The sequence below is a fragment of the Peromyscus maniculatus genome, chromosome 19, assembly GCF_049852395.1.
Source record: "Peromyscus maniculatus bairdii isolate BWxNUB_F1_BW_parent chromosome 19, HU_Pman_BW_mat_3.1, whole genome shotgun sequence".
Taxonomy (NCBI): Eukaryota; Metazoa; Chordata; class Mammalia; order Rodentia; family Cricetidae; genus Peromyscus; species Peromyscus maniculatus.
The window spans coordinates 62,602,826-62,626,742 of NC_134870.1; the positions used below are offsets into that span (position 1 = coordinate 62,602,826).

Sequence of the window (23,917 nt, forward strand, 5' to 3'; positions counted from 1 at the left end):
AAGTATACAGGATTCAGGTGTAGGGAGAGGTTGTCACCACTGCTCATCAGACTGTAAGGAAGGTGAAGAGTTCTTACTGTTATGGTCTGATAAAGAGTGAAAACAAAATGAACCAAGTGAAATTAAACATGCAAATTTGGACAGGGAAAATCATTTAAAATGGTCCAAAGTAGATACAATGTAAATATCAATTAACTAAAAAATGGTGATATATCCATTTAATAGAATACTACCCAACCATTAAAAAAAAAAATGAAGTTCTGACTCATGCTACAACATAGAGGCTAAGGGAAATCAATTAAAGGCTGGATAGTGCTTCATTACACTTTTATAAAATGTCTGGAGTAGGTAAATCAATGAAAGTAGAATACATTTCAGTGTTGACCAATGGATAGAAAGAATGGCCAGTAGGAAAGGGCAGACAGTGGTACTGAGCTGCCTTTCCAATTCATAGAATTGTTCTAAACTAGTGATTGTACTAGCAGAACCCGTTGACTATACTAAAAACACCCAACTTGGATCAATTCCAAAGGTCAATTTATAGCAGCGTTATAACCTGATTAACAAGCTAAGATATATAACACTGAGAAAAAAATCCATGGAGTCTGCTTTGTGTTGGTCAACTACTGCTAGGTGTGGAGCCTGCCCCAGAGTATGGTTGATGAATTCAGTGACACTCCATTGCAGAAAACTGGTTTTCGGTATCTATCAATTGAAAATAATTTCTTGGTCACTTTGTGTCTGCTTCCCCTTCTCAGTTCTGGGATTTTTTTTTTTCTGGTTGTAAGGTCTGTGTGTCCTGTTAGATAGAGTCTCTGTGAGCTCATATGTGTATCAGTTCCACTGTATCTGGAAGGCATTTTTGCATCTTCCCTTTGGCATTAAAATATCTGTTGGGAACATTGTTGAGTTTCTACTAACAATTTACCAATCTCAGAATAATCACTGAACAGATACATATAGGATTTTATATCACATTATTTTGAGTAGTTGATAATGTGATTGCATTCTGAGGAAAAAAACATTGTTTTTTTTTTTTTCATTTGGTATCCGATATATGTTAATTTAAAAGAAAAATTTAAAAAACCAACAATTCTGAGTATTTATTTATTTAATTTTGATTTTTTGAGACAGGGTTTCCCTGTGTAGTTTTGGAGCCTTTCCTGGATCTTGCTCTGTAGATCAGGCTGGCCTCGAACTCACAGAGATCCACCTGCCTCTGCCTCTGGAGTGCTGGGATTAAAGGTGTGCACTGCCACCGCCCGGCCAATTCTGAGTATCTATAAATAAATTAATAATTTCATTTCTTTATTAATAAAAAGTAATCAATGTACTGAAACATGTCAAATTTGACATTGTTTCAAAATTGTGGTAAATAGAATTACATTTTAGAGGATTTATAGATCTTTTGGTCAAATTTGTTAAACTGAGTTTTCAAATCCCAGGCAGAGCTACCATCAAAGGTAATTGGTGATTCTTGGTGAGTATAGCAAGAGGGAATTGAAGCAATTTTCTTGGTGGTTGTCATTCAAACAGAAATAAAGCACAAATTATGTTTTGAGAAGTTGAAGCATGTTCAGCATTAAGAAAGAATGTGGAGTATAATCTAAAAATTAAATGCATCATAAAATTGAAGTAGTATCATATTGCAAATATTTAGCTTTGATTCTACCTGACATACAAAAATATTTAGGAAGCCTTTTCAGCATCTACAATTTCATTAAGGCTTTCAACTATGAGAGAATTCATGAACTATAGCACTATTTTTGTTTGCTTGCTTGTTTTGTTTTTTTTTAGTTGAAATCCAAAAGTGAATTTTTAAAAGGGTGCCATGAAAAGAAAAGAACATAAATAATTAGCAGAGTCTAAATTTATTTGCAACTGCCTGAGTATCCTGACAATAAGCTATTATTCTATTACTATGCTTTGAAGGATGAACCCAGCTAATGTTGAGAGAGCCAGAATAGCCCCATAATTCTGTCAGTCTAAGGAAGATGTATGCAATTTCATTATGTGAGAGGTTTAAGAACAAAACAACTGAACAAATTTTTGTCAATGCAGACTTCTGTTAAGGGTGAGATGCAGGTACAGACTTGGCTTTCTGGGACCCAACTTGCATATTTAATTGAGAAAAACCACCCCCTTCCAAAAACCTTAAAACATTACTAGGCCTTTGACTGGGAATCTTAGTTTTCAAAGGCCTTTGCTGAATTGTTCATAATAGCCAGGGCTTATGTCAGATCACATATTCACCATAATTCTTCTGCTAGCAAAATAGTAGAGGAAAGAGATTAAGGTTTTCTTTCACCATCCACGTGTCTACGGGGTTCCAGTTCACTTTAATCAGTCAGTGTAATAATTTGTGTCTCCAGTAGTGAATCTAGACATATTGCAGGTACATCATCAGTCTCACTCACTTAGCATAATATTTCTAAAACATCATGAAGTGATGGAGAAAACTGAGGAAGGATAATGCCAACAGTTCCTATGAACTGGTTGGAAGCCACTGAATGTCATTATCTGTTTTGTCTCCATGAATTTACCCTGTGAGGTATTGTTCATCAGGTTAAATTTAATTATAATTTTAGCCTCACTAGGAATCTTATTCAGTTAAAAAATGCATGTAGTGGCATGCACTTCTCCAAATCACTGTCCTATTCTTCGTTTGAGGACTAACTCCTTTACATAGGAAAATTCTATTGATTGACATATTCATGTCAGTAGTTTGCGGCTTCGACAAGTTCAAGCACTTACACAAAACTTTTAAGTTTGATCCACACTGGGATTGCAACATTTAAGAAGTGAAAATGCAAGCTTTTGAGTGTAATTTTGAATAATTTCTTATTGCTTATGCATATAGGTTAAGAAGCATATATGCACTGAAACTGAAATCTCTTGTAAAGAATTTACTTATGTTGGATTCTTAGGCAAATGTGAACAAATTACAATTTTAGTTGCTAAATCTAACACTATTCAAGACTGCATCCTTTAGGACATATAGCTTCCGAGAGGAGACAATTTTGCCTGTGGTTTACACTTACTCTGCCATTAACATTTACATCCAATATTACTGCTTAGCAATACTAAAAGCTATGAGGGGATAATTACTCCTTTTCCATTATCCGTATGGTTTCCTTCTTTAATTTTCTGGAATTCTGTACTTCAGAAAGTACTATCCTGTGGTCATACTCATAACTGGGAATGGATTCCTATTCAAATGACTTCATAAAATTGATATTTCAAAATAGGTGTGTTAGGATGATTTTAAAGTGTATTATTTACTAGAATGTATGAATGCATGTATGCATATATATGTACTGTATGTATATGTGTGTATGCAAGGGAGCATGTATTTGTAAGTCAGAATACCAACAATGAATATTATTTCTCTCTTTTCATTATGTGGTATAGGGATCGAATTCAGGTCATCAGGATTGGCAGCAAGCACCTTTATACACTCAGGCATCTTTCTAGCTCTACAGAATGATTCTAAGAGGGAATATTGATTTCTTAAGAGAACTCTAGAACTAGAACCTCTCTTTCATATATATATATATATACATATATACACATATATAAATTCATATATATAATTTCCTCACACAATTAAAGCAACCTTTAAAAAATATCAACTTCTGCCTACTCATGAATTTTTTTCACCATCTCACCTTGGTAGTTTAATCTTCTGTTATTTCCACCTGGATAATTCTTCACATTGGGTTTTTGTTCCTGAAGTAATACAGTTTTAAACCTGTGTCTACAGTTTATTACTAGAACTATATACTCAGTGGAGTCTTAGTAGCATTTCTTCAGCTACAAAATATATTTATTTATATTTTATGTATGTGTAGGGTGTGTATAAGAATATCTGTGTGCCACATGCACATAGTACCCAAGGACGTCAGGAGATGATGTAGAATCCCCTGGAACTGGAGCTATAAACAGTTGTTATTTGTCACAAAGGTGCTTGGAATTAAATTCTGATCTCTGCAAGAGTTGCTAGTATTCTTAACTACTGGGCCATTTCTCTATCCCATTAATAACACTTCTGGAATGATGTTTTAAAAGCAGGAAGTGAGCCTGGTATAACATTAAGGTTTAAGACAAACTTTGAATGGGAGTAACTTAATGAAACTGGCAACATTTGGTGGACAGAATTATTAATATCTAAGTTTACTGTACAAGAGAAACCACTGTTTTCAGTTCCAAAACATGCCTTTCACATTAATGCTGTGTACTCTGGCCTTGGGTTGACCAAAGCCTGACTGAGCTAGGCATTGACTTCTCAAGGACTACAGAAATGAGGGGACGAACATGTGAGAAAAAAACATGAAGATCTGGGCCTCCTGGAGGAAGCATCCTGGATTTAACCTTACTTAGACCTAGCTGGAAAAATGTGTTCAGGACATCCTCTAAGGTCTGAATATCTTGACACACCAAGGTAAAGCATGTGTTGAAATCTAAGCTCTAGCTTAGATTGATTCCATGCTGAGGACTCTGGATGTGGTAATGTGATGGAGGTGGAACCTTAATGAACTGAATCTGTGTCCACATTAGAGAAGCCAAGAGAACCCAGTTACCATTTCCACCAAGGGAGGACACAGAATACACCATATTTGAAGTAAAGAAGGTCTTCTCATAAGCACAACCTACTATGACCTTGGCCTTGAACTGTCTTTCCAACCTTTGGAATAACTGTGAACAACAAGTTCATGTTGTTTACAAATTACCCAATGTAAAGCATTTTGTGATAATAACAGGAATGGATAGAAAATGTAAGTCAAAGTAAATTTATTTGTCTATTAAGTAAAGGGCATTAATAGTAGAGGAAGTTATAGGGGGATTAAAAAGTTATTAAGGGACTCTATCATTTGCTGTTTGACAGTGGCCTAAGCATCTGGTTGTATAAACACACACACACACACACACACACACACACACACACACACACACACACACACCACACACACACACACACACACACACACACACACACACACACACACACACAGTGTGCAAACTAATATACTGATACCTCTTGGAAAATTATGCATTTGATTATACTAGCATACAATAGAAAGTAATCACTTAATTTTTCTATTTATTCTAATTTCACAACCAGAAAACAAATTAAATAACAATTTTGTCTTCCCATCTGGATCTTTTATTAGGAGACTATCCAAATGGAAATGTATCTGTTCATTAATCAAATCTCTCATGCAATCCTCCTAAAGTGGTTAAATAATTTTGTTAGTTATAAAATAAAACACTGTACAGCAGTGAAGAAAAATGAGTGAGAACTATTTTAAATACATGGATAAGTCTTAACAAATTTAAAGTTAATGAGAAATTATAGCAGGATCCACAGAGGACTTAGGGTAATAGATATTTTTCATAAAATTATAAAAACGTGCAATAATATAATATTTCTTTACATAGTCCTGTGTAGGAAACATCAAACTGAAAAGTACATAAAAAAACTGCAAACAGACAGAAAGCTTGTGATGATGCAGACACATCCCAGAGCTTTCAAATGTATGCTCAACAGAAGCATCTTAGAGATTATTATATGTTGATACATAATAATACAGATATCATTATATTTTGAATATGGAATTGCTTTTAGTAAGCCAAACCAAGAAAGAGCAACATGTTTTCCAATGATAAGCATGATACATTAGTCCCTTGATTAGAGTTAATTTATGCTTTCAAAGATTCTGTTTCAGCCAAACTGTGGCCAGCTTCTGGAGAGTGGCTTTCAGTCCGCTCCATGTTCATTACCTGGTATTTCTTCTATGTGGTCCCCGAAAAGCCACAGTTATATGGAAAAGTTTCACTGGAGGAAGCAAGAAAACTGCCTAAACTTGAGAGTACAAAGGACAGCTAATAATAAAATATTATGGGATTTAAAGAGTAAATATACCTTTTGAGCTAAAAGTAACTTATCAAACATAGTTGGCTTTGAGCTAATTGCTAGCTATCATCTCTCTCCATAGAAAAAGCTGTTGTGAACATTTGAAATACATGATCACATTTCAAAATGTGTTTAAGAAACCTTGTGCTGGTTAGATTTTTGTCAACTTGACACAAAAGGGGGTTGTCTGGGAAGAGGGGACCTTGATTGAGAAAATGCTCCATTACACTGGGCAAGTCCGTGGGTCATTTTCTTGATTAATAAATGATATGGTAGGGTGCAGCCTACTGTGCGTGATGCCACTCCTTGGCAAATGGTTCTGGGCTGTATAAGAAAGTAAGTGAAGTAATCGACAAGGAGTAAAACACTAAGCAGTGTCTTCCATAGCCTCTGCTTCAGTTCCTGCCCCCAGGTTCCTACCTTGAGTTCCTACCCTTATTTTCCTTGATGATGGACTATAAACTTAATCTGAAATAAACCCTTTTATCCCTACATTGTTTTGGTCAATGTTTTCTCACCATATTCGAAAGCAAACTAGGGAAGATCTATATCATTTATGGATTGCCCAGTACTGGAACCTGTCTAATTATTTTTCATGCACCTGCCACCTCTAATTGCCATCATTTCCGGGTAGTATGTGTGAAGTTTGCTAATAGCATCATTTTTCTGTCACCACAGTAAAACCTTAAGTCCACAGTCCTTGCCCTTGTCAATAGAAAATTTATTTTGGATACTGTAGAATTAACTGTGTAATTACTGTATCCAATCCAATAGAACTCAATTTATATACTTACCATTGAGAGTGCTTCTATCAATCAAGTTAGTATCAACTGGCCAATAACCTCCATCTCCATGACGACCTGTGCATATCAGCAAATTAGAATGTTAGTGGATATAGCTCAGAGAACTACAAACAAAACAAAATGAAATAGCAAAGAAAAATTCTAAGTATACAATGAATGATGGGAATTATTTGGGCCAGTTCTATAGATTTTATTTTTCCAATAGGTAAGAAAAATCTGTCATTCTTATACTAGTGAAATTCAGTTCTCTGGGATGCAATCTCCTTGTTTTCTTTCTTTTTTTTCTCCCTCTCAATATTTATAATATAGTACCAAGAAACAAATACAAAAGGCCCACAATTGCCATACTAAATGGTTTTCTCCCAAAGACTTCAGAACAAAGATGACCTGGATCGTGGCTCCTAGATCCAGCCAGCATTTGTTATCTTCTACCTGTCACATATTTTTACCAAGTTCCCATTGCTGTTTTACCAAGCCAAGACTGGTTTCATTTTAAATGTGGCTTTGAGTACTTGCTAGTATTGTTATATGCCAAGTAAGGTGCCTGAGAATAAATACTAGATAGAGAACAAAGAATATGATCAAGACCCCCACCCACATAGTCTATATATTAGTTGCTAACACACAGAAAAAGAAGGCTCCATCACTATAATATTGCCGGGAACTCTGCCTCCCACAGGTGTGAAACAGATGTGAACATCGCGTTTAAAATAATAGAGTCACAAATTAATTTAAAATAACCTATATGATAATGAAAAGTTAGCTAATGATACAGTATTACAGATGACCCTTTATTCTATCTGTAAATATAGGGAACTGTAATTATTTGATTAGTTTTGATCTTTAGAATGTCTTGGTGGACCACTCATAGAAAAACATTAGAGACTTGACTCTATAGAAATATGTTCCAGCATATAGCATTTGTTTCTGAAGTAATTCTTGTTAGGACAATGACTAAGGCATTGGCCACAGTAACAGGTGATTTTCTTAGGTTCCATTGGTAGGTAATATGTTCCTTTAACTTTCTGACTTACAAGTCAGCCTTGTGACATTCCTTTGCATACCTGACTTTTTTTTTCAATGACGCTCTCTAAGGACTTCATTGTTTTATTTGCGAAAGAGTAGTGGAGAAGCAACTTACTATTCTGTTCACTGACTCTGAGCAGAATTTTTAAAATTCTTTGGATATTAGTTCTCAGTTGAAGTCACCATGGACACCAGGCTTCCAATAAGCAATGAAAGAAATTAATTCAACTACAGTGAATCATGCTTTTCACAAAAAAAAATGGCATGTGTAAACCCCACTGGGCTTTGACTGTGAGTGTGAAAGGAAATAGAAATTAGGGGGAGGTTTCTATTTGTATGTAGTAGGGAAGCTGGGGGTTCGCTTGTAAAAAAAAACAATATAAATGAGAAAACACTGTGGACATTTTGGTGGGCTAACTACATCAGTGGACAGTCTTAACCTTTCCCCAGTATACCCAGCTTATGTAACAAAGACATCTGAAGTTTCAAAGAACACAGGAGAAGCTTTGCCCATAGCACATTGTGGGATCAGTGTTGGAAGAAATGAATTGAAACAGAAGTTCTGTATGAATATTACGAATTTTTTTTTGCAGCAACTGAAAGTGCTGGATTGCAAAGCAGTCAGCCAAAAGACATGCTAACAACCTAATCACTTAGGCCAGTAACAGCAATAAATGACTCCTGTAGGGAGTAATCCTATATTGGCTGGAAATTAGGTAGATAGCCTGGGGAGGATTTTCCTTTTTCTCCAGCCTCCTGACAAATGTCTTTTTAATGAAGTTTCTAACTCTCTTTGCTCATTTGTGGGAGGATGTAAAAACAAGTGCACAAGCACATCCATGTATTACTCAGACAGGAAGCCATATGGGTCTGCAACCCCTTGGATTTACCAGGCTATCAATTACATTGAGAATACAGTAAGTAGAAAATACCTCTGGTATCATGTGGGCCAGAATGCTGAACTAGATAAAGGCATTGTGTAAGTGCTTCAAAATAGCCTGGGCCTTAAAACGTGGACACTTTATACCCAAAATTAAGTGTGTTGATATGGCTAGCTTTTTGTTGTTTTTCACTAGATTGATATAACAAAATAAAATTAAGTAACTCTTAATGAACCCATCAGAAAGTCTCTTTTGGAAAGCGTGATATAATCAACGAGGAAGATTGGATTTATGGTAATTTAGGTATCTTGTAGTAGTTCATCGGGAAAGCACAAAACTCATTTCCAGGATATTGATGAACCTAAGATACCTTGATCTAAAGACAACGGAATTGAGCTTTAATTTTGTGCTAAGTTTCCTCTCTCTGAAAGATGCTTTTAAGCTCATAGGAGGCTTTCCTGATCTGCAAGTAATAAATAACTACTACTAATAGTAATAGAAATGGCAACAAAATATGCCTCTACCACTGTCAGGCAAGTCCTAGGAAGCTAACAAATGAGAAGACACTAGAGAGCTTAAGGAAACGATAGTAATGATGCTGTTGCCAGGAAGGCCACTACATGTTTGAGGAAGTACTGCTCTAGAAAGATACTTAATTTGTTCAGTTAACTTGGTGGATTTCATAAGCATTGATTCACAGAAATAGAGGTGAAGTTAGAATTTGGAGGATCATTTGCATGGAAGTCAGTCAACGTAAATATTCCAACTACTGCCTTATCCCAAAGGTCTCAGCTTCATTAAAGGAGAATTAAATGGCAATAATTTATTCAACATTTATTGAATGCTTGCTACACAAAGGGCATATTCTTAGAGTCTCAGGGAAGGGGGAATATAAAAAGATGCATTGGCATTGTGTTCTGTGATGGCAGCTAGCATTGGTTCATTATGTCTAAAGCTTAAATAATCCTATTCATAGTTAATAACAACCAGCTATTGGTAGTTTGTAATTCACTCTGGGTTTAATGGTTTAAGCATGACAATCCATCCATTTCTATACAACACTGACAGATTTTCCTAAAAATGTTTTTCATTTATCTAGTATCATTATAAGGAATACCTGAAAAATTGTGATATTGTAATGGTATCACATTAAAGTTTTAATGATTAAAATGTATGAATCCTCAAATTCTTTTTATGTCATATGCTAAATCTCCAAAATTTAAAAGTTTGTGAGGATCCCAGAGTAAATTTAAAAATAAGCTCAAGTCTGTGACCTCCCTGACATTTGCTCCAGGGATTGAAGATGAGAAGGGCAGAAGTCTTATGGCTGCCTTTGGGGAGTATGCAAATTAGCTTCTGCTTTATGCTCCTCCCAGTGCCACAGGTGATGAGCTCTCACTACTGGATGAGAGACTGCTGTCAATTAAGATGCTTTTCAATGCATTACTGAATACTGTGCATTCTACTTTATTGCATTTTTACAGTTTTTCCTTGTGATTTTGTTCTCAGAGGCCACATAAAATATTGCTTCTATATTTTTATTGTGGTATAGTATGTGTATGTGCATATGTGCATATCCATGTGTCTTTTTATGTGTGTAAAATGAACTTATATTAATGTTTATATTAATGTTTATTTTATGTCCTTACTTGAAGCACAGATGGACACTATTTCCCATGATAAATAATTTTCCAGCACCTAGGAAAGATGAATTATGTTGGAGTTTTGGTGCTAGGGTCTACTTTTTTCTGTGGACATTTATAATTTCAAGAAGGGGAGTGGGACATTAATGTGCAGAGGCCATTTAGGAAGTTGGATGTGGTAACTGTAATCTCATCTTTAATCCATCTTCTCTGAATGGGGATTCAGAGGGTCCACACTATCAATCCCCAGAGAAATACATATGGGCCATAATCTAAATCAAATGGGCAGACTGGTCATCGAACAAATACTTGGTGCACAACCTCCCAAGGATGCAGAGCACGGAGTTATCTTCCCGATCTTAGAATTGGTTTTCTGAGAATAATTCCGGGGGTAATGATGAAAATTGCATCGACTTTCTGTCTTGTACACCAATGGAAAAAGAAGATCCATTAATGCCACCTGAATACAATTTTGCTGTCCAGCACACAGATCACATTGAGATATATTTAAAACAGATGATTTGTCAGCGGCGAGATATGTGTGTAAGAGATCAATTCATCATGCAGTTGATAATACTGCTGACTTTGGGCAAAGATATCAGGACATCAAAACCCAGGAAACAGAACAATAACGAACAGCCAAGAGTTTTTCAAATACATATTAATAGAATGTAGCTGCTCACTTGTTCCTAAGGTCCAATGCACCATGTTTAAATAAACATAAAAGAAATCACCGGGTGAAGGAAAACATTAGTGCTTCAGATGCAAGAGCAGCTAAAGTTCTCATCCGTATGAAATTTAGTGCTGAGTAAATCCGCAGTCTTTTCCCTTCTTCAAAACCTTTGGTTGAATTTGCCTCCTGTAGGTATTCTGAGAGCAATAATTTGCCAAGTTGGGGAGGGGGTGTGGGGAAATGACTGAGTTGCCTGGAGTGAGAAAAGCAATGTGTGCATCCCTCTCCATGCATTTTAATAATAAAAGTTCAGCTTTTTTTCTATTCTAATTTTTGTCTGCACACCATTTAATGTGAATAGGATTGACGCTTCTTGCTAAGGAGAAAATAAATTTATAAGAATCCTTAGAAATCAAACTAGAAATTAAGATTAGAATTTCATGTATAAATGAGACAAGTACTGTGACCAGATAGCTATGGAAAACAGTGTGCTGTGAGAACGAAAGGAAGGACTAATTTTGTGGTACTTGTTAGCCATGGTATCCTGTACATAGGGAATTTATGTGGATGATTCTTTTATCCTAAATGCTTGCTCTTGGTGGACATCTCAATTTAATTCTTAGTATTGACATCCTCAGGCAAATGCATAGTTTGACATCCTCATGGGGGATGGTTTGCTGAGGAACTGCCTAAGGTAGGACAAAAAAACATACAAATAATACATTTTTTTCTATGACCAGTAAATAAAATCAGCACTGTCAGACTTTTCTGAACTACTAAATATGGAGATGACAGGTGCCAGTCAATGAAACACTTTAATGTGAACATCTTACTTCACTAATTAAATATGTAAATGGAAATATATAATTTATATGTCATAGTACAATATATAATATAAATATTCATGCATTTATTTATAAACATTCTATCAATTCTGAGCCTCCCATTCTTGACACTGAACTAAAGAAAGTGGGCAATAATTAAAAAGGGACCGAATGCCGGGTGGTGGTGGCGCACACCTTTAATCCCAGCACTCGGGAGGCAGAGCCAGGCGGATCTCTGTGAGTTCAAGGCTAGCCTGGGCTACCAAGTGAGTCCCAGGAAAGGTGAAAAGCTACAAAGAGAAACCCTGTCTCAAAAAAAACAAAAACAAGATTAAAAAAAATGTAAAAAGGGACCAAAGAACCCAAACAAACAAATAATATCTTGAATCCCAACTAAGCAGTTGACTTTCTCCTTCAAGATTCCAAGTAGAGAAAACTCATAATTTCTGAATTTTATGACCCATTATGAAAATTGCTACCTGACCCTGATGGTCTATATTACAATCAACCTTATTTTTAAAGCCCAGTACTTTACTAGCTGTTGTAATTATTATTAACATAAATTTAGATGTAGCACTGAATTAACAATTCAGTTATTAATAGAACAGAAGCCAACTATCTGTTCATGGGGTGGAGGTTGGTGGTACTGTCTGAAGTTGTTTATTTCCCCTGGTCTCTCCTTATGTCTTTTTGTCTCTAGCACATCTGACACAATGGCCATCAAGAAGGATCTCAGAAATCACTTTTAGATTCAGCCCTGTCTTTACCAAACTCTAAAGCATCATTCTTTCTTTTTTTTTCAATATATAAGGGTTTTCCTGGATGACAGAGCCTTCCTAGAAGCTCATTTACCAGACACTGATACTATGGATGATGAGGCACAGCCTTTTGTAGTTCATAAAATAGAAACTGCTCTCAAAGTCCACAGAATGACTCTGATAGCCTCTCACCAGAGTGCTGTACAAGATTATCCCAAACTCGGGTTGAAAAGTGCCTGTGCTTAGGTGAAGCCCTAAGTCATACAGGGAAAGGAGAGAAGAGACAGAGTTCATTCTTCTCCAAGGGAAAACTGCTGAATGAAGACATTAAACTATATACGTCCTGCTGGTGGATATAAAGAATGAGTCTGTTGGAATTCCCTCCAACACACACACACACACACACACACACACACACACACACACACACACACACACACACACACACCACACACACTTCTACTCATGCATCCAGTAGAAAAGTTTTGTTGTGTTGTGTAGCAGTTTCCTTGGATATTTAACCATTCCACACTGCGGGTAAGCTCCTCAAGACAAAAAGGAAATTACTAAAAACAGTTGTTGGAAGTCTCTGAAACTGACTGATTTCACTAGGCTCATCCTTCTTCTCAAGAGAACAGATAAACAGAAAACTGTTGAGACCCCCTCTAAGACAAGCCAAGACTGATACAAACTCAGCTGCCTGCAGGAAGCAGGGACCAGAGACAGAAGAAACAAGGGTCTGTCTGGAAGGGGCTCAGATCCACCAAGTCACCCCCAAAAGACAATCTCTCACCTACTGAGCGGGCTGCAGGCTGTGCAGCGTGCTCATCTCACGTCCCAGCTTCTGTGAGCTGCCACCCATTCTGGAGTGGGCTGCTGTGGGATGGTCTTTCTGTACACTGTGAAAAAGGGTTGCTCTCATTGGTTGACAAATAAAGCTGTTTTGGCCTATGACCAGGCAGAATAAGTCTGGCCAAGAAAGCCAATCAGAGATACAGGGAGCAGAAGGGTGGAGTCATGGCAGGGGCCAGCCAGCCAGCCAGCTGCTGAAGAAGCAAGACATGTAGAAAATGAGGTAAGAGGCCATGAACCATGTGACAAAGCATAGATAACAAATATGGGTTAATTTAAATGTTAGAGCTAGCTAGTAATAAGCCTGAGCCATCAGCCAAACAGTTGTAATTAATTTAAGCCTCAGAATGATTATTTAAAAGCAGCTGTGGAGGCTGGGCCCCTGGTGGAGCACTGGGAGTCTAATTAGTGAGAAAGAAGAGGGTTTATATGAGCGAGAATTGTTGAAGCCAAGGTTGGATAAAGCACAGGGACAAATAACCAAATGAATGGAAGCACAGGATCTATGAACCAAAGGCTGAGGGGCCCCCAACTGGATCAGGCCCTCTGAATGGGTGAGACAGTCATTTGGCTTGATCTATTTGGGAGGCAGCTGTGCGTTGGTGCTGGGTCCTGGGCTCGTTGCATGAGTTGGCTGTTTGAATCCTGGGACTTATGCAGGGACGCTTGGCTCGGTCTGGGAGGGGGCGACTGGACCTGCTTGGACTGAATCTACCAGGTCGATCCCGGCCCTCGGGGGAGACCTTGATCTGGAGGAGGTGGGAATGGGGGGTGGGCTGGGAGGAGGGGGAGGGGGCGAGAGGGGGAGAACAGGGGAATCTGTGGCTATTATGTTGAACTGAATGATGTTGTAAAATAAAATTAAAAAAAAAAAAAGCAGCTGTGGAACGGGCAGGGAACTCTATTTACATATGGCTCTCCAACATGCTGCCCATACATCCACAGAAAGCCTGAGAAAGCTTAAAAACAAAAGGTTCTAGAACACGTAAATGGAGCCCAAAATAGCTTCCTCCTTGTGTCTCTTAGGTGGGCCTTCATACAGAGAGGCCCTGGTGTGCATGCTTGAGCTACATCTTGGCAGATTCCTGCTGCAGTACACAGAGCCATCTCCAAGTCACACAGCACATTGCATGGCACTTTTAGCTTTTGCTCGTACAGATAAAAAGGGTTAAGAAACACAGTAAAACCCAATTCAGACAGAAAGACCTCTAAATGGGTCATGATGTGTTTAAAAGACGTGCTTAGGCTTGAGAGAGAAAAGAGAAAATATACATACAGCCTTAAATTAAAAACAGATTTAAAATAATAAAATAAAGTCTTTAGAAAGGGGAGTAAAGTAATATATAGAAAATGAGCCATATGAGAATGGAAAATATACAGAGTCTGGATTATGTATGTTGTGTTTTCTTTGGTTTTTGACTGTTAACAAGCTAACTGCTAAGAGACATTTGATTGTGGTGACTGCTAAGTTAAACTAACCTATATCTTTTAAAAATATCTTGACTTTAAAATTTGAGTCTGGCGCTGTGTGGTTTTGAGAAAGAGGTTTTGCTTTTTTTTCCACAGAAGGTGAGAGTCTATTAATTCATTCTTGGTTGGAAGAGATCAGGTTTGATTGAGGAAGATTCACTGAAAATCCTGACTACAGACATGGAAAAATAAACCCAAAGTAACTACAAGACACATGATGTATACTTTACCTGCTCAAACACAAAATAAAAAATTATATTTGGCTGGCTCGAGTACAATACATAGTTTATATTTATATTAACTCAGATATATTTGTTAGGTTTAAAAGTTTATATATTTTCAGAACAAGGAGAACAAATACCAATAAAAACAGATGGCCCAGATGATCCAATGTTTCAATATCTCTGTTATAATTTCCTTTGAGTTTTGTATCCAAAATAGCTTCAAGGCTGCTGGCTGAAATGGACCAGCCATACAAAACACCCAAGTTGGGACTTGACCATACTCTAAATTTTCTCAGGGTCCCCATAAGTTTACAAGTGACCCCAATCAACAGAAAGTAGTCTAGAGAAGTACTCCCAAATTTTCAAAATATTGTTTATGAATGTTTGTTTTCATTTAAGGGGGTTGGCTATAAATTATTAACAGTCATAGTCAATTTCTTTCTAAAGAAGAAAGGAGGCTATAATATAGAAATGACAGGGAATAGGGTAGATTATTATGGGAAAAAGGGTAGATTATTGAATCTACTTTAATTGAAAAAATAACTGTTATTCTCAAAACATTTTACAGTGATATAGATTTTAGTTTATTGATACAAATTTAAGTCAATTTTGTTAAACTCTATGTATATTTCTACTCTTGTTTAAGGCATTATGTTTATGTAGCTCATTTAAAATGTAATATCTAATTAAAAACACAGATTAATACTCATCTATAATAGTCAAACATATAGCCATATTAATTAGGTTTTCTAGGTATACATAGATATATTTCAATTAGATCAGTAATCTTCAAACACTCCAAAGACCTACAGTGGACACAGATTGAGAGAAAGGTCAGTTAGCTTAATTCTGAAAGATATAGAAAAATATTCCTTATATAGTCTATCTAAAAGTTTCCTTCGAGTTTATCTTGGGGGAGACAGAGACCCATTTAGGGAATTTTGCACACATTCTATCTATTTGAGAAAGATTATGCTAATTAACTATGAAGAGATTTGAAGAAGCTGTTGCAATAAGTAGGGTGAGAATAATGTTAGCTACGGATCTGTAAAACAGACCATTTTACATATGAGTAGATTATGGCTTAGAAAGATTAATTTACTCAGGATCACATTCTTAAGTAGCCGAGTCTGCTTAACTCTGGAGATGGTTTTTCCACAATGAATTGATAAGTACAAGAAAAAATGAGGATGGGGAGAAATACACTAGATCATACCCAAGAGTTAATCGTGGCATAATTGTATGAGCACTTAGGAATCTGTGATATGAGACACATCACCTGTATCTCAATAGGACTTACAAAACAAGGTAAGCTTTGGGAGGAAAATCAAATAGTTTTGTTGACCATACTTAGCACTGGGGAAAGTAATGTCACTTTAGAAAGGGCATAACAGAACCTAGCATGGTGGTCCATATCTGTGATCCCAGTATAGGAGAGGGAGAGCTTGCGTTGGTTACTCTGTGTCTCAGGGTAAAAACCAAAGTCAATCAAACAACAACAACAAAGAAAACAACAATAGCATGAATGCAAAACATGACTTCAAAAGAGGACAAAATAGCCTATGAAAATGTAGGGACATGACTAACATTGAGGTAACCAGCCTACACCAGATCATCTTTTCCTTGTCTTGTCCCTATACCCTCAAGGAAGAAAAAAGCTCAGCATGACCAGCCAAAGGTAAATGCAGTTTATATAGCTGTGGGTGCAAGGAAACATGCTGATTGTTGGTGGCTAATGCAAGGAGTCTTTGATGTGATGAAAATAAGGAACACTCTATAACATCTACATTAGAGTAGAGACAAATTAGAAAGGCCTTTTTACAAGTTCATCTTTCTACCATAATACACTGATTTGCTTATGGTTCCTTGGTTGCACCCTGAACCCATCTTATACTTATAATAATTTGCTCATCTTCTGGATTCCTGATCACCCATTCCCAAGATTTCCTTAAATAGAACTCTACTCATCATTTTCCATTAAAGATCTATTTATGCATTAGAGTCCAGTCTGTTTTAAGAAATCCTTTTCTGTACTCTAGCCCACTATGATTTTCAATCTGAAATTCTGAAATATCCATTTTAGTGACAACATCTGATTTGTCCCTTAGAGTTTCCACATTGTTCTGGTAGTTTCTATAACACAAATTTTCTGTAATGCAGATTACTTATAAATGGATCCAAACAATGTTTTTCCTCAACTGTTTCCATTTCTAGTCTCATGCAAGATTCACTACTATTAATAAATAAATTATCAGAAGTGAGTCCAATTCTTCTAACAATGTTTTTCCACAGTTTTCAATCATTCACTGGTACCCATTAGTTTCGATTTTTTTTTTCTATTCAACATTACAAATGCTAGAGTTATTTAAGTCTATAAATTTTTCTGCTAACAACAAAGAATGAACAGAGATCAAAGAAAAAAGGGCTTAGAATCTTTCAAAGGTGACTATGTTTCTTTTTCTTTCTTTCTTTTTTTCTTTCAGTTTTTCGAGACAGGATTTCTCTGTGTAGTTTTGGTGCCTGTCCTGGATCTCGCTCTGTAGACCAGGATGGCCTCAAACTAACAGAGATCTGCCTGGCTCTGTCTCCTGAGTGCTGGGATTAAAGGTATGTGCCACCACCTCCCGGCTTGTTTTCTTATTTTTACAATTATCTATTGTTTTTGTAGGTGATTGTTGAATTTGTTTTTTAGATAGAAATATACCCTTACATTTTATTCATCTCCTTCCTGAGACCAGTAGCATATAGACCATCTTCCACCATTAAGTTTTCTGATCTACACTTTTTAATTTGAAAGCTTTTGTTTTCTAGATGACTCCACTTTCCTGGACATTGTGTCATTATTTAACTCAAAATACATTTATTTAATAACTATAATATTAGTGACAAGGAAAATGGCATAAATGAAATGAGTATAACCAGTATCCTACATAGAAAGAATTTACAATCTGACCACTAAGCTAGGAATTAATAACCGTAAATGATTAGGAATGGGAATGTAGTGACACACAAGTTGGGTATTGTGGAAACCAACAGGAAGAAAAGACAAGAAAGGTAATGAAAGATACTGAAATACATAGAATGGGGAAGGTGAGATCTGAAGGAAGAAGGATTTGGATTTACTATTTTGAGAAAGGGAGAAAATACTGCTCAGATTGACAGAATGGAACCAGTTATAGCAAATACCTAGTCTTTAGTGATAAACCAAATAACCAAGTATATGGAGGAATATCCTTGCCGTTAGGTTAGAAAATACAACTTTTGCTCTCATGGCCAGCATTCTAGTGCCAAATGACTGAGTCTACTCTGCAACCATTCCATAAACATGTGTCCATATAGCCACAGATAAGTATAGTCTTTGCCCCTCCTGAAGGAAATTTCTCTTAAAATAGACAAGAGACCACTATAAAACAACAGCTACAGCCAAAGTGTAGAACTTTGGAGCCAACTCCTAACAGATATCTCTCCCAAACACTCCTGCACCTAAGATCATATAACACTGCTAAGGAGGGGGTGAAGATCGTAAGAGCCAAGGAAAAGGAGTTTGCTGTGAAATTGTGCCTCTTAATACCACCAGAAGCAACAGCCTTAAAGTCACACAAACATGACTTCCCACACATGAGCTGAACAAGAATGACACCAATGGACATTACAAGCTGGATGAGAAACAGCCCACAAGGTCTCAACCTTTGATAAAGAACCAGGCAAATGAGGAAAGTTGGGAGTGGGAGAGGTGGTCTTCCCCAGGGAAGAGCATATAAAATCAACTGATTGTTCAGTGCCTACGAGTCAGTCCTGAAAACACACATACAGGTAATATATAGACTGAAAAAGTTGTATTTAGGAATGTGCCTGTATATACATATAAACATTTGTGTGCAGTAACTATTAGTGGGGAAAAAAGGCTATGAATTTGAAGGTGTGTGGGAAAGGTTTATGGGAGGATTTTGAGGGAAAAAAGGGAAGGGAGAAATGTAATTTTATTTTTTAAATGAGTACATAAATAAATAAATTTATTACTTGTGGGGAAAACAAACAAACAATACTGGAGATACAAAATGCAGAACTGAGAGAAGCAGGCTAATTCAGAGCCAGGAAGAGGTCTCTCAAGAAGAACGAAGGGGGGTGGTATGTAGAGTGAGTAGAAAATTTCTTAATAAAGAAAAGTGAAAAAAAAAAAGAACAAAGGGAGTTAGCAGTGAAATAGCTCTATCACAGAACTAACCTGTGCCTGATATATTGTTTAAGATCCTCTAAACCAAAAAGTGTGTCTTGCACTCTAAGAAGTTTAAAAATCTACATGGATCAAGTAAATCCCTCTGGACAGTGACTATGTTTCTTTCTTTCTTTCCAAGTTACCTATTAAAACATAAAGAGTCCTGGGAGGCTGACTGAGGCAGCTTCTTGATGGCTTGCTAGGAACATGACAGGCACTTAACACTCTATTAGAAGTTCATTACTCATTTTCCACCTCTACTTTTTCCACTACTCATAATTTAGAGAATTGCCAAAATTTCAACCAGAGAAATACACAGGTGACAGTAGCATTTTTCAAGTGGGTGCAGCAAGTGGTTGAATAATAAACTGGATTGAAACTATTCACAATGATAGAGGAGCAAGAGGCTTTAATTTTCAATTAAACTGCTCTCATCAGAAGGTGTGAAAGGTTTCAGTTTTTCAAACAGAAGCCTGGCTGTGGCAATCTGAGCCCTACAATGTCTGTATGCCATTAACTAAATTCAAAGCTTGACTGCACTGCCTTGAGAACCCTACTTCCTTGGAATTTGAAACAATTAAGATCCCGCTTATACCTCAGATTAAAACAGCCAAGGTGCAAAATGGCAGGTGTAGTGTCAAGAACTTTGCAGCAACACTCTTATTGAGGAAAACTAAGTCTTTAAAGTGAGATGAGCTCATGGTGATGCCACTAGATTTAATGTTTGTGATAACAAAGTTAGATTCAATGAATTGAATACATTTCCAAAAATTATATAGCAGTGTTGAGCAAAGATTCCTAGGTAACATGGGTATGTATTTGTATCTAACTACATATACCCTGTGAACATCTGTATAAGACTTAGATCCTCTTTATCTGTTTTTATCTGACTATAAGTTTGCCACGAGAATTAAATTGGCTAACACAAGTGAAGAACATAGACAGTGGTTGATGCACAATGGCAAAGTTATTCATATTTTTGATAGGCAAAGTTGCTATTCCCAAGGTTTTTACAATTCTAATTCCAGTATAAAAATCTGGGAATCTTAAAGATAATTTGCACCACACTCAACATTTTATAGGTGAAGATACTGAGAGAAGTTAGTTCTCAATCCCACAGTCATACAGCAGGTCCCAGCGCTGAGATTTAAGGGATTTGATTCCATTCCAACACTCTCAGAGCACACAGTAAGTGACTACTGCCCGGCAAACCCAGAGACTTATCAATAATTGTTAAGGTTCTGAGGGGATTCATCTTTCTTTCCTTAAAGTGGAACTCAGTTCACATGGTCATCCTTTCTCTGAATCTGCAAACTAGCTTACAAATCTTTACTTCTCTATACTGAGTGTCTCAGGCCAACCCCCTCCAAGGCATGGAGAATCAGAGACACTTGAAAGTCCTGGAGTGAGCACATTCTTTGTAGTCCATCTAGATAAGTTCCTACACTCTATAAATTGCTCTGATATTGCACCCATTCTACCATCACACTGGGTAGGCATGGACATACACATGAAATCATAATCAGACCAATTTTCATAAATAGTCATCTCTGTGTGGAGCATGTATTTTCAGCCACATAGAATCGCTATTGAAAATGGTCAGTACAGCCCTCAAATGTATTCATAAGAAGCTCTAAGGTTTTACTACTATTTCAAAAAAACCAAAATTCCCATGTTTATAGCAGCAAAGTACTGTAAACTGTGGAGTCAGAGAGAAATATTTGACTTCCACCATTGTCAACAGTGATTTGGGGCAATACACTTGTTTTTTTGGTCTATAAACTAGAAAGACAATTAATGAAGGAATGAAAGAAATTTCTGTTTGAATGTTAGTACAAGACTTTGTGAGTACTTATCATGACACACACTGACAGAGACTATTGGGATCCAGCCCCTAATAGTCTCTTTTCCAGGTTCCGGGGAAGAATCTATCAATCACTTGACAATCTATTCTTAAGGTCAGCAAATCAATCTATGCACGCAAAGCTCTTTGGTCCATTTGCTTTAATTCCACCGTGTCTCTTGCTTTACAGTTATATATCCAAAAAACTCACAATCCTTCCCTCCACCCAGGTCACCCAGCCTGAATTTCCTCAGGCAGTGATTGTCTGATATCAGGATCAAAAGGAGGGGTAATAAGAATCACAAAGAGGGGCAATAATTGTTAATTACCATTTGCAACCCAAAAGGGAAGTGACTAATGAATTAACTAAAGGCTAAATACGGGTAATATGTAAGAAGAGGGATCTTATGTGCACAACTATAATCTTAAATGTGTTTGGTAAAAAATGTTAAAAATCTGTAAGTTGCTAGGTCAATGGGAGAAAATAAAACTGCCTTCCTTTTTCCTGTGGCTCCAAGCTATCTGCTGTTTTTCTACAGGGTGGGGGAAAGTGTACTTAGTCGTTAGTGTACATCTAGATGCCTCTGGTGATAGCTAAAGGGAGATCTGGAACTACAGGTAAGATTTGGGAAAGGAGGAAGTTAAGCTTAAATGACACATATGCCAGGCCTTCTCAAATGGGTAGTCTGGATGCTTAAATCTGTTCTTAGAGAATGCAGAGGTATCTCTGATGAGGTACTTTCCTCTGTCTGGGGATGGACCTGGCTGGATGCTGCCAATGACGATAATTACAGGGAGGCTTGAACTGGGGGTTCTGGCTGAGAATACCTGTTAGTGCACAGGTTATCTAAATATTCCTAGAAGTGGTTAGGTAAGGAGTTAGAGGTCTAAAGTTAGTAAGGCTGTAAGAAGGAAGGGTCTGAGCAAAATTGTATAAAGCTATTACTTAATGTCCACCTGACCTAGGCGGTATCACCTTGTGGAATTTACCTTAGGTCAGGAGACTTGTATGTGGGCTGCTATCACTGTTAGTCCTTGAAAGTTGGGCGCCCACCTGGGTGGTGTCTCCTGTAGTCCCAGAACATGGCTAAGGGAGATATGTGATTCCAGAGAAAGCCTTTCCTGAGGCTGTTCTCCAAATACCTGGAATGTGTAGGTCCAGAGAGTGATCAGACCACACTGTTAGCCCTTCTTAGGGAAAAGTCAATTGGGAAAACTATAAAGTCACACTTGATTTTCATAACAGAATACGGCTGATATATAACAAGTCAAGTAATAACAAAAACTCCATGGAATTTGGCTTCCTCTGGAGGAATTCCCTGATCCCTCCATAATCAGTTGAGCTCTTATGATATATACCTGTGGCCCACAGCAACACACCCACACAGAGATGCAGTATGGCTCCTGTCTATCCTCTGCAAACACTTAACACAGTCGGTCTGTGTGAGTACTTGCCTTTCTGTCTCCAAGAAACTTAATCACTAAAAACCCAGAATTACTTCCAAACATAAATAAGCTTCAGATTATTTATTGCTTGAATGATGATATTAATGGTATTTTATTTTAGTACAAAGTCTAGTACTCATGTTCAAATAGAAATTTCTTTCATATACTGATGTTGTAGTACAGATTGCAACTACATTCAGGTATACTTGGAAACAAGGCTAAGTAAAGTCATAAATAGAGAGAATTGATTCAATAGTACCTATGTCATTTTAAGAGGAGACCTCAGGAACTCTCTTCTGTCAAGCGGAGACATGAGGAACACCATTAACAAACAAGGCAGACAGTCCTCACCAGGACTCAGCTGTTCTGGACCTTCATCTGGGGCTTCTATCTCAACGCTAAAGTACACACATTTTGGTTGTTTAATTTACCTGACTTATGGTCCTGGCAGCCCAAGATAATTTAAGTAGTAGAATTAGCATAATTCCTGTGTTTCTAGCCTCATAGACTCAAATTTGTGGGAACCCATGAACAAGATTATTCCAGATGGACAGTCATTTGCTTTGTTCTTAATACTTACTGATATAAAAAAAGACGGTCCATATTAGAAAAATACCAGCACCATAAAACTTTAGATGCTATAAATTTACAGACTGATATGTTTATGGGTCCTGCATGTGAACATGAAGAAAGTACATACTGAATGGATTTGAGTTTGATAACAGAGCTTCTGGAACATAGTTTTTATGGATTTGTTTCTATAGGCGAATTATTTAGAGTCTCTAAGCTTCAGATTATTTATTGGTAAAATGGGGATAATAATAGTATCAGTCTCCGTTGTGTTATGAGTTAAATGAATCAGTCACCAGTGTTTCACTGGGTCCAATTAAGCATTACACACATCTCAAAGAGATGCACTATGGCTCTCGTTTATCCTTTGCACACACTTCACAGGGGTTGTGTGACTACCTCCTATGAAACGTAAATCACTAAAACCTCAGAATTATTTTCACACAAATTGGCAACTTGGACATGAAAATTCCTGGAAATAACTAGGAAATGAAATTTGTGAGGAGCACAGGAAAAGTACAAAGCAGATCAAGAATGGAGAGAAGAACACACAGGTTACAACCCACTGACATGCAAGTGTTGTGAATTCTATGTTGCTTATCATTTCTACTATTCTTACTACTACTTAGAAGAAAGCAATTCCCCTGCTCCCAACTCATTCTTACTTTGAGGTTTTTGTTTTGTTTTGTTTTGTTTTTAATTTATGTTCTTCATAGCAGATGTTTGTTAGGTTCCAAGAACAAGTAACTGTGACAAGAAGCTGCCAAGGTACTT

General features: G+C 37.0%; 1 protein-coding gene across 2 annotated transcripts in view; it reads right to left on the reverse strand.

Moving 5' to 3' along the window:
• Window positions 1-23,917, reverse strand: part of Dcc (DCC netrin 1 receptor) — a 1,155,384-nt gene that overhangs the window by 80,042 nt on the left and 1,051,425 nt on the right. For both annotated transcript variants that reach the window (XM_016001609.3, XM_016001571.3), the window contains exon 22: window positions 6,709-6,774. In XM_016001609.3, the coding sequence (XP_015857095.1) occupies window positions 6,709-6,774 (66 nt within the window). The remainder of the gene's footprint in view (window positions 1-6,708; window positions 6,775-23,917) is intronic.